At 47.8% G+C, this 14,624-nt stretch overlaps 1 protein-coding gene across 1 annotated transcript in view; it reads left to right on the plus strand.

Moving 5' to 3' along the window:
• TOX2 (TOX high mobility group box family member 2) overlaps positions 1–14,624 on the plus strand; it is a 68,821-nt gene that overhangs the window by 37,670 nt on the left and 16,527 nt on the right. Inside the window, 2 exon segments of the mRNA XM_042834519.1 lie at positions 9,502–9,741; positions 12,941–13,168. Coding sequence (XP_042690453.1) covers positions 9,502–9,741; positions 12,941–13,168 — 468 coding nt within the window.

The raw sequence follows: 14,624 nt of genomic DNA on the forward strand, positions 1-14,624 counted from the left end.
GAGACTGTGGAGGGTGGAGGTGTCCCACTGCTGCTCCTGTTCTGCAGGAGGCAGGGAGAAGAGCAGCAATGTGTGACAGCCACGGCGTGCCACGAGTATGGAGGAGACAGCAACGTCCTAATGAACTGTGAGCCCTCGGGAGGGTGCATGTTGTCTGTGCTCTGCCTTCCTCCTGCTTCCCCTCACCTCCTGGCTTTGCTGTGTGGTTCACTTGTTTTTGAAGAACCTAACGGTGGTGTTTGCTGCTGCCCCTTTGTATCCATCAAACGAGGTCAATGTCATCAGTGCCGAGGAGGAGCTGCTGTGGGGCTGTGGTGTCCCAGGCCACCTTCAGGCCACCCCACGCCTTCGGCTGCTGCTCCAGTGCCTCTGCCTTTGGGTGGCTGCAGTTACTGAAGTTGATGAATGGGCAGCATTGCTGTAATGCAGTGCATTATCGGTGACATTTATTGATCAAACCTCAGGACTCCATTGATCAAGCTCCCCAGTGTCAGCTTGTAATCCCAGTGGAAAAAATTAAGCCTGTAATGGGGTCGTGCGTTGCTTGTGGTTTTAAAACCACTGGGTTATGTGTTTTGGGAGGAAGTGGTTTCAATGGCCCGAATCCCTCCCATTACCAGGATTAAATGAAGGCTGGAGGTAGGAATCTGTGGTGGTGGCACTGCAGGCTGGGCAGAGCCAAACCCCGTTAAACATGGCATTGTTCACTCCAGCAGTCAGCTCTCTCCATGGTGAAAGGAAAGAAAGGAATCTCTCAGGTGCCTGTTTTCCATCAGGCAGCAGCCCAGCAGGACAGCACGCTGCTGGACGGAGCAGCTCTCACTAGCCCTTAATGCAGTGCAATAATCCAACAGCACGGACTTCACAGTGCAGGCTGCATGGAAGCACAGGTTAAGGTTGCTGCTGGAGCCTAAATAAACATTCTCTGAAGTTGAATAGCTTTAATTCTGCACTTACGTTGGTTTTTGCACGTCTGCAGTTTGTGCTGGAATAGCATCTATGGTTCTATTAGCTAGTGACAAAATGAGAAAGGCTGCTTCTTGGCGAGGCAGAGCAGGAGTCACCACATCTGGCTCTCGTGGCTGGAGACCATGCTCTCTCAGAGTTGAGTTTCTCTTCTCTGCTCCCTCCTGCAATTAGTTTTGTGCATAAAGCATCATTCGAGCTTTTCGCACCTCTTTTAAAAGTGTTCACATTCCCTCTATTTAAAGACAAGCAGATAACAGACGGCGCCTTCTGGTAACAGTTTATGTGATGCAGCAAAGTTGCTGCAAACCTTGCTGCTCCCGGAGTTTCCTCTCTGCAGTGCAGTTCTGTTGTGCTGGTGGGGAACTGACGGGCAGGAGGTGCGGTCCCTGTCTCACGTTGATCCAGGAGAGCTGGATTTAGACTCACAGAGTTCCCCAACCAATATTCAGTCACAGAAGTATTGTTTTTCCCTGAGTGGCAGTGTTCCCCATCATCAGTGACTCTTACAAGACATTTATCACAGACCAGCACAATAATCGCAGCAATATTTGGGTACTGAGCTGGGCTCAGGCAGTGGGTAGCTCCGTGCAGGTGTGTTGATGTGATGTGGTTTGTGCAGATGTGGGACCAGCACTTGGGGAATCAACTCTTTCTGATGCTGCCAGCTTTTCTTTTCACAGAGTTTAATACCACCAGGATGATCTTTCTTTGTATTCTTCCCACTTTGTGTTTGTGTTCTCAAATTATTTTTTTTTTCTTCTTCTTCCCCTTCTTTTTTAATGCTCCACGCAATAAAACGTGGAAACCTGTCGTTACAGTTGAGTCTCTTGCTTGATGTGAATGCTGTGTCTAAAATATCTGCAAAGAGCCAGGAGAAACATTAACACAGCATTCACAAAGTGAACTGCGCCGTGCAGCAGGGCTTCAGTCATCTGCAGGAGCCAGGAAAGGCCGTGGGGCAATGGGTCCCAACAGGGTGCATTTCAGTACAAGTCTTCTTGATGGTAGAAGGGCCATCTCCTGTACTCCTTTTTCCTTTTTGCTCCTTTTTTTGAATCCCATTTTTTTATTTGTGGGGTGTTTTGTTTGTTTTGTTTTCTTTTTGACGTTGTCCTCTGTTATGCAGGGAGTGCAAATGGATGTTGTATCCACTGTGTTTTCTGAGGAATGACTTCTGGTTGTCTGGCATCCCTACAGCTTTGGGAGAAATACCAGGAGTGCCACAAGGTCTGCAGGAGCAGAGCTCACAGAGAGGACTTTTGTCCATCTCAGCAGTTCAAAATCTTTTAGAAAGGCGACTGAGCCTTTCTGTCTGAGTTAAGACATAAAACATGTCATAACTTCTGTTTATCCCTAAGGCTGTTTGCACAAAACCAGATCTCTGCTTCTAGGGAATCCATCTGCTCTTCCCAAATCCTATGGGACAGCTTTGTGGGGCAAGGGATGGTCCCCCTGAGCACAGAGCTGCACTGCTGGAAAGCAGCTCCGTGGCCAGAGGTGACCTGCAGAGTGTGTCCAGGGCCCCCTGCAGTACGTGACCCTGGGAAGTGTTCAGCAAGCCCTGCTATTGAGCTAATTACCCTCTTAGAAGATTTTAACTATGGATTATGGCTCTGTCTTCCTGACAGCATCCTTGGGATTAAAAAGTAAAAACTGAAATGAGAAGAAAACTCCAGGTCAGGCTGTTGCTTGGATGTGATCTTGAATGTCTTTTCCAAGCTAAAGGACTCTGTGATTCCATGAAATTCAGATGGATGGATAGCATCACACTGGAGATACTTCTCCTCTTGATCCCCACGGGGATAGCTTTGGCTGGCACGCACAAGGACTTCATACTCCTGTGCACTGTTTCCACCAGCAGCAGCCTCAGTCCTTCTCCATGACCACCTTGCAGAAGCAGCACCCAGGGGGACCCAAGTGAGGCCATCCCCTTGTTGGCGTCCCCAGCAGCGTGGGCCATGGGATGTCACCATGGTATCTTGTGTCTCCATGCTGGAGAGCTCCTTCCAGTTCCTCCCATGGGCTCAGCACCATTCCCACTCCCAGGGCTCTCAGCCCCTCAGCCCATTCACCTGCAGAGATTCCTTACCCACCCTCTTTGCTGCTTTGCACCAACACACACAAAGGGGATGCGGCAGTTTAAGTTTTATACCCCCTGAGGATGGGGGGGGTGGGGGACAGGAACCTTGTGCTATTGAATATTTTCCCATCACAGGGAAGTTCTGGCCCCTGCTTTGGAGACGTGGTGATGTCATGCCTGGGTGAGCAGTGATTGCCTTCATGTACAAGTGGTTGTTAGAAAATCACTAAATAATGTATTCAGAAAACGTGCTGGAAATTAATGGAACAGATTATTTGCAAACATGTTCTCTGAATTATCAAGCTTGTTCTTTATCCATGAAATAATGTACTTATAAGAAAAAAAAGGGGTTATTATATACATTATTTACAGCCTTGTCTGTGACTGAGAGCATGTGAGAAGCACATGGGCGGCCTGGCTGGGGCACAGGTTGCCCGGATCCTGATCTCAGTTGCACTGTTTGTCTGTGGGACAGTTGGTGGACCCAGGATTTGGTATTTTGGATTTGGGATGAGCAAAACTTGCAAAACTTGGATGTTCTCCTGAAGCAGCAGCTTGGAGCAGGTCTATCACCTGGATGGAACTTCTCAGGGGATCCAGTAATGGACAGCCGTGCAAGTACGCAGTAATACTTTTACTGGCAAATGAGCCTGGTGGACAGTCATATCGCACAAAAGCAGGACTCGGTTTGTGCTGCACTGAACTGTTCCTTTTGGCCGTGCTCCTCCAGCACAGGGAGCGAGGAGAACATTGACGAGAAATATTTCCCGTTTGCCGAGCAGTCTCCATCCTGTTTTGCACCTCTGTTCTCACCCAGAAGTAACAGTAATCTTCATAACGAGGTGTTAATTGTGTTTGGAGGATTCTTTCCCCCAGTAATAGCAGGATGTGGTACCACTAGATCACAGGCTGTCAAAGTGCTGAGCGCAGATTTCAGGCAGGTGCTTTCCAAACCCAGCCCTTGGTCCTGTTTTCTGCCTGCCAGAGAACTTCTCTTCGTGGAAAAAAAACACACCATTACCCCTCATTTGAGAGGATAACTTGGCAAGTGTCTGAGATATTGAATGTGCAGCCTGAACTACCAGGGCACGCTCACTCAAAATGCATCCAGAAATGTGGCTGCCGGTGAGGAACATGGAAATAGGAGGTGATTGAGACTGGAGGAGACATAGAGCAAGTTTTGCAGTACCAGAGGCAAATGAAAAAAAGCCTTCAGGGAAGGATGGATATAAAGACCTCTGAAGCAGGAGGAGCTGCAGGAGCGTGGTGTGGGGTTGGCTGCGTGGCTGTGCAGCAGAGCTCCGTGTCGCAGAGCATTATATTCAAAGCTGCCAATATTAATTAGAAAGGTTGGGGTTTCAAATTAGGTAGCATTTAGAGCAGATCGTAAAACTCTCTTTTCTCAAACATATCTGCACAAATCCTCCTTAAATCAGCAGGCTGAGCTAGCGTGTCTGGCTTGAAATAACAGAGCGAGGAGCACTCAGTGCCACTAATGCCGGTATTTATTAATTCCTGGAATACTGGGGAGGCTCTGGAGGATGAGAAAAGAGCTAATGTGCAAATATTTAAAAAGGGAAACAGAACAGCCCAGGTAATTACAACCCTGTCAATCTGCCATCAATTCTCAACAACATAACGGAGTGGCAGATCCAGGCCTCAATTAATAAAGAATTAGGGGAAGGTAATATAATTAATGCCAATCAACATGGACTGATGGAAAACAAATCTTGTCAAACCAACTTGATATCTTTTTTGATGAGATTACAGGTTTGGGTGCTAAAGGTAACGATGTTAACATAATATACTTAGGCATCTGCAAGACATTTGACTTGGAAGCACGAAGTGTGTTGAGAAAGTCAAACAATGCAAAATCAATGAGATACAAGTTTGGTGGATCAGTTTGTCATGCTGCAGTTTCTTGTATTTTTACCATTGAAAGCATTACATAATTACCAGCGGAGTGTGTAGGTGATGCAGCAAGTAAGCAAGTAATGATGGAGGTGCAGAGGTTTTTGCAGGTTCTGGTAAACTAGTCACAAAGAGTTAATATGCACTGGGAGATCAACACTGTCCTACCTGAGAGAATAAAAAAGCATTTGGAGATGAGGACCCGGGTGGCTCCAGGAAAGGGATGGGAGGGATGGGAACACCCGTGCTTCATTGTGAGCGATGAAGAAAAACTGCAGTTTTGATACGGTTCCCAAAAACTCGTACGTGCCCCAACCCCGCAAGCTGGCAGCAGCGGGCACCTGATCCAAGGGGATGCTCAACCCCAGCACCCAGGGCAGGCTGGGCCATGGGCAGGACCCCCTACATGCACAGAGCCAGGTGAGAGCTGCCCCCAACCCCTGCAGAAGCAAACTTGCTCCCTTTGTAAATCCTCTTCTCCCTTCGCTTTCGTATTCATAGCGGGATGATCGGTGGAACCAAAGATGTGGCTGTTACTTTAAAGGATAAATTAGTTTGACTCTTAACTCAATAATTAAAACTGTTATGGCTATGAGCCTGCAGGGATAATGTACTATTATTATAGTCATTTGTTTCAATTAAATGCTTACTGATTTTACAATAGCAGCTGGGCACCTGTGTGAGATAGCTATTACTCTGAACAAGACATCTCAAATTCCAGCAGAAATTTGTCACCGCACTAAAGCATTTTACATAGACCATGAAAGTTTATTAGGAGCAGTTACAAATCAGGAGGAGGAGGGGTGGTAATTGGGGATGTATTTTCTTATCAGCTTCCCTCTCTCTTGCTCTCTCTCTTTTTTAAGTAAATCATCTTTAAGCATTTCAGCTATGGTGATGCGTTTACATTTAAACTTCAATACGGGAAAAAGCCTGCTGGGAAAACTTGGCTCTGAAACTGCTCAGCCACTAATTTCTCTCCCTGGTTGATGTGATTCTGAGGGCTCAATCCCAGGAGCACACCCAGGGATTCCCAAGCCACAGCCCCGACCCACAGATTCTGGCTCCTGTGCTGCCCTGCCCTTCTCCCACAGCAAGGAGCACAGCTTATACGTTTGTCAGTCTGTTTCTGTCCTTCAGGAGGATTAGCTGGAGTCTTTATAGGCTGATCTGCATATTCATTTAAAAAAATAATAAATATTGTGGGGAAAAAGTTGCCTTTGAGTTAGCGCAGCCTTTGGGAATCTGCTAAGTGAGATGCATTTAATTACTTCAGCTATGGCTGCATCGCATCTCGCTTCTGTTCCCCATGAGGTGCAAAGCAGCTTCTGTGGAGGCTGCAGACATTCCCAGGGCCTGGCAACATCTCCCAGCAAGCCTATGGCACTGGGGTTGCATGAGGCAGTGAGATCCAACCTGTCCTGGGAGCTTGTCCTGCTGACAGTGTTAATTACGTTTGTATGTAATTACACTGGGCTTATAGCAGGCCTCATGGGTTGCTCTGCTTTGCCATCATTGCCTCTGCTCCCAGGATGAAAGGTGATGGCCTTAAGTTATGCCCAGGGAGGTTCAGTTTGGATATGAGGAAGCATTTCTTCTCAGAAAGAGTGGCAGTGCAGTGACACAGCTGTCCAGGAAGGTGGTGCAGTCACTGTCCCTGGAGGTGTTCAAGAAAGGATAGATGTGGCACTGAGGGATGTGGGCATGGTGGGATGGGTTGAGGTTGGACTAGATGATCTTAGAGGTCTTTTCCAACCTTAAGGACATCATGATCCTATGACCTTCGTTTTCACCCTAAACACATTCAATTTGGGGAGGACAAATGACCCTCTCCAATCCTGAGATCATCAGCACTGCTGTGAATGGAGTCGGCGAGGCATGGGCAGGGGCTGCAGGGAGGCGGCAGCTGGCATCTTGCTTTACAGACTCTTACTTTTTATTAAAAAATGGGTAATGGGGAGAAATGTAGTGAGTAGCAATTGTTGGGTCCAGCTGCTGCCCTTCAGCAGAACCCACTGCCCAGAGAGCCTGCAATCTGGGGAGGCAGAACCACCAATGTTCAGCAGACTGTAGGTAAAAATGTCAGTTGTTAATGATGTACAGCAATAGACAGCTGCTCGTGAGGAGGCTTCAGGGTTCCCAGGAAAAACACTGCTGTGGTTGGGATGGTGTCAGCTTCTAGGTGGTTCGGGTTCCCTTTTACCTGTGAATTTTCATAAAAATTTGCAGCATGTGTCCCAGATCCATAATTGCACTCCTGGACTTGTTCTGCTCTGATGCATAAATAACACGCACTGTAGAGAAAAAGCATATGATTACGTATTTAATGGATTAATGGAGCTGTTGTGGTCCGTTGGCCACATAATAAAAGTTTCACAAAGATTGTCTTAATACGGTGTTTACCCAAGAGACTGCCATGGCTACAAATGGGAATGGGCTATTTTAAATTTAAAAAAATTGTAAGCCACGTTTCATGGCCATCCCTACTTCTGAAACACCCATCTTCTGTACTCTTCCCTCATTTAAATTTAGAACAAGAACAATCCATTATTTTCCTTAGCAGAACATCTCCTTGAACACCAAAGGCCTTGTTAAGCAGACAGCATCCGAGCTGAGCATACCTTTTCCTCCACTACCACTGCTTGAGGGCCAAGGGCTGCCAGCCCTTCTGCCTCCTTGCAGGCTCCCCATCACTGCCTGTCCCATCATGACTGCAAATCCTAATGCAAGTGCAGAAATCCCCTTCTTGACGCATCCCACGCTACCCAAGCCCGTTGTCCATCCCCACCTTGCTTACTGTCTTCTTGGTCGGGATTTCTTATGCATTGTGTTTTGCAAGGAGAGGCCAGACTTTTGCAACAAGGCAACTTGAAGAGTGCGTAACACTTTGCATAGTTCAGGAAGTGAGTTTTCTTGGCTGCCGGAGTTTTCTTTGCCGGAGCAAATCCAGCCCCACTGCCTTTGCAAACACACATTTCCTTGGAAGCAGCAATGCAGCGTGGCTGCCAAGCCAGCCTTAGCCAAACTCCTGCTGCTGTGTAAATGCAAGGCGTGATAAATCCCTGCACTTTGTAATTCATATAACAACGGGGCAAAGCTGGGAAAGTCTACTCCCCTAATGCATGCTTCTCCACTGATGGAGAATGGGAAAGTAAGAGCGGAGCACGCCGTCTTGTGTTGTTCAAAGCTCCCGATTCCTGACCTGCAGCTCTAAAGCTGGTTTTGCATTGGGATTTATTTCCTCTGAAGCCTGCCGAGCCCCTGTAGGTCTTCCCCAGGTTTCTTTTTGCATGCACTGCTAATGGAGCTGGCAAGTCTCCCTGGTAATGAGAGATCGCACCTCAGCGGGCTTATCGGAAATGAAGGTTGTTAATAAATAAAGCCTGGGTCTTTAAGCTCGTGTTAACATTAATCAGATTAATATGAAAGGGAAAAACCAGTGTTTCCAAGGGGGTCTGCTTTCCCCCCCACCGCTCACTGCTCAGCTGGGGCTGGACCTGGTGATGTAGGGAGGCAGCTCAGTGCTGCAACGATGGAGAGGGAAAAATTGGTTGTGGGCTCAGCACTGGGGCAGCCCCACGTTTTTCTTCCAAATCTTCCAAGATTGGTGGCCCAGCAGCTGGTGGCCGGTGCAGTGTCTCTGTGTCTCTGCAGCTGCTTGGCACTGGCCATTTCAGTCCCATTGGCTGTCCCCTCATTCTCATGGGAATAGAGAAATGGGATTTAGGGATTCATGGGAATTTCAGGGACAGCTCTGCCACAAAGCATCCTTTCTCATCTCTGATCTCTCTTCATTCATCTACATCACTTCTGGTCTCTTCTCATTGCGAAATAGTAACGATGACCCAGGAATATCCCTTGCCCTTCTCTGGATGTTATTGTGCTGTGCTCGTTTCAGGTGAGATCAAAACCAGCAGTGCTATTTGAAATTGAGAGGCATCTCAAGAAGCATTGTACTCCTTACTAGGCACTGGGGAGGCTCCACCTTGAGTGCTGTATTCAGCGTCGGGCGCCCAAGTGCAAGAAAGGCATCGAGGCCCTGGAGCATGTCCAGAGGGGCTGCAAAGCTGTGAGGGGTTTGGAGCACATGTGTGATGGGGAGCAGCTGAGGGAACTGGGATGGTTCAGTGTGAAGAAGAGGCAGCTCAGGGGAGAACCTCATCACTCTCTACAACTACCTGAAAGGAGGTGTTGGCAAGGTTAGGGCAGCCTCTTTTCCCAAGTAAGAACAATAAGGCAGCCCAACATGGTGGAAATGGGGGCCTGAGACTCCCCTGATGGTTTCTGTGTTTCCTGCTTTTGCCTCCAGATTTAACCCCAGTAGTGCTGGTGACCCAACAGCTGTGAGATGTTGGTTGTGACACCTGCACAGAGCCCCTGGAGCACTTGACTCATTTCTTGCACTTGGCTGGCTTGGAAGGGACATGAGGAAGACTTTGTCACCCCTTTAGAGTCAATCAATAAGACTGCATCATAAAGTGATCTGACAGCACATAACTGAATACATTTGTAATGACAAAGTGATGTTCTTCCTTGCACAGATCCAGGAGATGGTCCACTCGGACGCCGCGTCCTACGAGTCCAACCGACAAGTGCCGCTGCTGAACCGCCCCGCCATGCTGGCTGGCCCCATGGGTGCCCTCAGCCAATCACAGCTCATTTCACAGATGGGGATGCGCGGTGGTGTCACCCATGGCTCCCCATCACCCCCGGGGAGCAAGTCTGCTACACCATCTCCCTCCAGCTCTACTCAGGAAGAGGAGACAGAGTCACACTATAAGGTACGTGCAGTCACAGCTCTTCCATCAGATGGTAGGAGGACATCAGATGATGTTTTCCAGTCATGCTAAATAAGAGTATTTTATATCCATTGCTTCTGTATAAATAGCTTCACGTATATAGATACTTATACACACACACAAATGTATATGTGTACTTACCCCAAGCTGGGAAAACTGCTTTCAAACCTGGTAAACCTGGTAGGTCAGTTCACATTTTGGGTTGGTATAATAAGTTTAGCAAGGAGAACCGTGATTTTCCCCACAGCTTTCCAGGCATGTAAGCCTGAAATGAATCAAAAAAACAAAGCCTTTTGTAGGGCTTCTGGGACACCTTGGTCATTGTCCACCCTTGTCAAAATGCACCAGCAAAACTCTTCTGCTGTCCTCTGTGAGTTTGCTCTCTGTTGTTTGTTGTGGACAACTTGCAGTGATCACAGGGTCACTATCTCTTCACCCTAAGGTCTCCATTTAGGCAAGCCCCTGCATTCCCTGTGGGTTTTAATCAAAGGCCTCTCATGGAAAGCCTTCTCCTGGAAGTGCTGATCCAGGGATGATGTCGGAAGAACCAATGCTGCAGCCTTATCCTCTAAAAATATCTAGTTGTGATGGGATGTGAATGTATAACCAGAACCAGAAACAGTGAAGGGACTGGAAAAGAAGCAGGAAAATGCCAGGAATTAGCAAAAAGAGCAAATGCATTTCCAAGGAAATGCAGGCAAAATTATTCTCATAATTAATGTAGGTTTTTTTATCCATTGTCAGCTTTCACTTCAGATCAGAGCATTTCAAAGCAGAGAGCACTTGTGTATGCCAAACTGAGGTCTGGTGGACTAAAATTATGAAAAGATGTGGTACACGATTGATTACAGATAGAACTTCACACACCTTCTGACTGCATGTTTGGGGATTCTGTAGGATGGGATGTTCCACTGGACACCATGGGCTGTTCCCTGAGCCTGTATCACACAGCTGTAATCTGTCAGTGGAAAATGAGTTTTCGTCTTAGTTACACACCAAGTCCTCTCACTGCCTCTTCTGGCATCGTTCAGTTCTTCTCCTGTCATGGTTTGGTGGGTGGATCTCATTGGCCCACTGATGCATGTTGGGGTAGGAGGAATGCAGAGATGTCCAAGTTACATGCAGCGGTTTGATTTTTTGTGATCTTACATGTATACCCCTCATTTTTCTGCCCTGTGAACTGCCTGGCTTGATGGGTGAAACAGGAGTGATGTATTTGATGGAGAAAGGAGAGCAGAAGTGTAAAGAAAGCAGAAGAGCTGCTGTGTGCCCTGCAGGTTTCTGTTTGTTTTCTCTATATACACAGCTGTTGGAAACATTCTGAGGGACTCATCAGTCATTTTTTGTATGGCCATTAATGGTCCTTGTACAACAGGTCATCAAAGCAATGTCCAGTGAACAGAAATCAATCTTGTGGACAAGAAAGCTGCGCATTAAATAAATGGGTCCGATGGCAGAGGGTGGTTCAGGTGCAGAAGGTCCTCAGAGGTAGGGACCCTGTAACTGTAGGAGGTCTCCAAGCTGTACTGGGGTGGTTAGCTGCTGTGTCGCTCCAGGGATGGAGATGTGATTATAACCAGCTGTCAGATCCCAGATGGATTAAAGATCTCCATAGTTCTGAATATCATGGTGTCCATAAGGTTCAGCCCTTTGAGGGTTTGACATCTATGAGGGCTGCCAGCACCTCTGAGGATGTCCTGTTTGGCTTTTCCATCAATGCCATTGGCTCTGTGTGCAGGGCTGGCTCCATAGCCATTGTCATGGCCGTTGCGTTGCAGTGAAAGGAAACCTTCCAGCCCCAAAGCTGTCAGCTGTGTTCTGCCTTCAGATCTAGTGGTTGACAACCCTGCCCATGGCAGGAGGGTTGGAACAAGATGATAGATAAGGCCCCCTCCAACCTAAGCCATTCTATGATTTTATGGTTCTGTCAAGTCCCCAGCTACTTCCCATGGCCACCAGTTGTGAGGTCAGCCTCCCCTGTGGTGAATCAGGCAGGACTTTGGTTAGTTACGATGCCATCTTGCTTGCTAATGGACTGAAGCCGTGTTATGAATTTCTGTCCTCCTAATAAGGAGGCCTTTCACCTCAGTGCCTCCTATTCAAGCCCAATTGGACAGTTTTAAATTAAATGCCATTTTTTCAGTCTCTCTGCTCATTCACTAATGGTCACTGTCTCTTTGACAAATGTCACTGCACTGATACTGATCTTAATGGCTGGTTGAGCTCTCCTGTACATAGAACACAAGCAGGGTTGCCCTTTCTCCCCTTGATGAATGTACCAACGTATATGAAGCTTCTGAAATCCAAGCCCTCTGTGCTCACAATCAAATTAGCAAACCCATCAGGAGCAAAGATCTTTTGCTCCCAGCACTCACAGGATGTGCAGTTTTTGTAGTATCTTAGTATTTAAGCCAGGAGGTGCCTTGGGACCTCTGGGACCTCTGATGAGCAGTCAAGCACTGCCCAGAGGTTGCATTCCACGGCTTCTACAGCCCCATATGTCTAACAGCCTGCCCAGGCACAAGCTCAGCGATGGGATCTTGGTTCTGTGCTGCCTCCACTGGAAACACCCCTGCTTGCACCTCACTGGTTGGCTCCCAACCCTTTGGTTCAAGCACCTAAGCTTTGTCTGGCAGCACCAAGACAGATTGCAATAAGGGAACAGTGCCTGTGAAGCAGTTAATACACAGAGTTTAAAGAGTTGGTTGTTGTATGTTTGTATGGATGGCAGTACTTGAGCACCAGCAGGGTGAAAAAAAGTTTGGGCAGCCAATGTATGCGCTGCTTGGTGCATGCTTGTGCCCTCTGCCGTGGGCATGGGGAGGTCTAGTCATGCAAGGATGAGGATTGCCAACAGCAACTTGCAAAGGAGCGCTGTGGGAATGGATGTCAGCAGGATGAGTCTGCAGAAATTCAAGAGCTGGGAAGCAGTGTGTTTGGAGAGGTCCTGGAAGAGGATGAAGAGAGTGATCTTGTGATGCCAGGGAGGGAGGTGACTGAGGGTCAATGTTGAGAAAGCCCAGCTTTGGAAGGAGGGGCAGAAAAGACCCCTAGGGCATCCTCACCGTGCTGGCCGTCCTCCTGCCCCTGCCCCATCCCATCCCACTCCTGATCAGCTGGAAAAAGACCTATTTCAGACAGTCCATAGCTGCCCACTAAGGGACTCTCTTGGTTTTTGCAGGTCACTGGAGAGAAAAGACCATCAACAGACCTGGGCAAAAAGCCCAAAAGCCAAAAGAAGAAGAAAAAGAAGGATCCCAATGAGCCTCAGAAGCCCGTGTCAGCATATGCCCTGTTTTTCAGAGACACACAAGCTGCTATCAAAGGGCAAAATCCCAATGCTACCTTTGGAGACGTATCAAAAATTGTTGCATCTATGTGGGACGGCTTGGGAGAAGAACAAAAACAAGTAAGTTATCTATTTAGTGGTTTTTGTTCAGCTATTAATGTGTTTTTCCACTGCAAAGGGTCAACATCTCCCCAGGATATTCAGGATCACAGTCAGGGGCCCTGTAGGATACACTGTCTGTTTCACCTCTGCTCTTTCTGTAGAAAAACTATGCTGTTACATGGGGAAGTGCAAATCTTTCTGATAATTAATTGTTCTTGATAAGGACATGCTTTGTAACAACCTCAGTGGTATTTCCCTGGCATGAGCTCTTTTATGGAAAATGTTTATGTATTTGCTTACGAAGAGTGACTGGAAACTGGAAAAAAATGGTTAGCTCTCTACCTCATTGGCCAGAAATTGAATGTTCAGGGCTTAAAGGCTTGAGTGGGATACATCTGAAGTGGCCCTGCAGAGGAAACCTTCCTGCCTCACGGCTGTTGACAGCATTCATTCTCGCAGGAGACATGCGAGTCTGGGTTCAACTGCTTTGTTGATGCTGAGTCAGTTACAGCAGTCTGTAATTGCTTGGTCCCTGCTGAGAAAACCCCAGGGAACACTTTCCACTGCACACGTGACTTTTTGTTGGGCAGAGCGAGGTCTGACACTGTGTGTGATGCATCTGTGAGCCCAACCACACTGGGGCTGACAGTCCTCCCCACACAGAGCCCTCCTCTCAGTACAGCTCCAACTCTGGTTGGGTGCCCATGGCCTGGACTCAAAGCAGTTGCATTTAGGGCGGGAACAGCAGCAAGGAAAAATCACTGAAATGGAAGTCATGCTGCTAGGAAATTGTCTTGCTTTCCATCCCACACCTTACAAACAGGGCAGTCTGCCTGGCTGACAGCCATTTTGCTGGTCCATTGGGAGTCACCACAGTGGGCAATGTGTTGCTTTGACAACTCTGCCTTTCCCTCTCATGCACCTTCTTCCTGAAATCCATCCGAAGTCCTCTGGCCATCCGGGCTTCCTTTGCAGCCCGTGGGTGCAGTGATTGAGGGCATGGGGCTGTCCCCAGGACTGTAAGGCTGTCTCCAGGCTGTGAGGCTGTCTCTGAAGCATGAGGCTGTCTCCCAGGTTCTGCAGTGCAGGGAATGGCTTTCGGCCATGGTGCAAGGGGTCCAGGAGCATGGATAAAACTTGCCCCAGGTTCTCTGTTTCCTCTTGCTGCTGCCTTCCTCCCTCCTGACATCCTGCTCTCCCTTACTCCATCTGGATAGAAATATCTCTGTAGGTTGGGCTCTGAGTTCATCTGCAAATGTAGTTTATGTAGTGGAAGTACTGTGGCAACCCTGACTCAGCACAGTGCAAATGCTGGGCTCTTAATTAACAGCAGGGATTTAACCAGTCCGTTTATCTTCCCCGCTAACTCTCCCTTCTTCTCCTCCATGAGATAGCAGCAGCCTCGCTGTCTCTTTACACGTGCTTTCTAAGTGGCTCCATTTCTCCCTCTGTAATTGATTTGATTAAGTCATTT

The sequence above is a fragment of the Centrocercus urophasianus genome, unplaced genomic scaffold (genome assembly GCF_019232065.1).
Source record: "Centrocercus urophasianus isolate 14NV4802_14NV808 unplaced genomic scaffold, USGS_Curo_1.0 seq_47, whole genome shotgun sequence".
NCBI classification, from domain to species: Eukaryota; Metazoa; Chordata; class Aves; order Galliformes; family Phasianidae; genus Centrocercus; species Centrocercus urophasianus.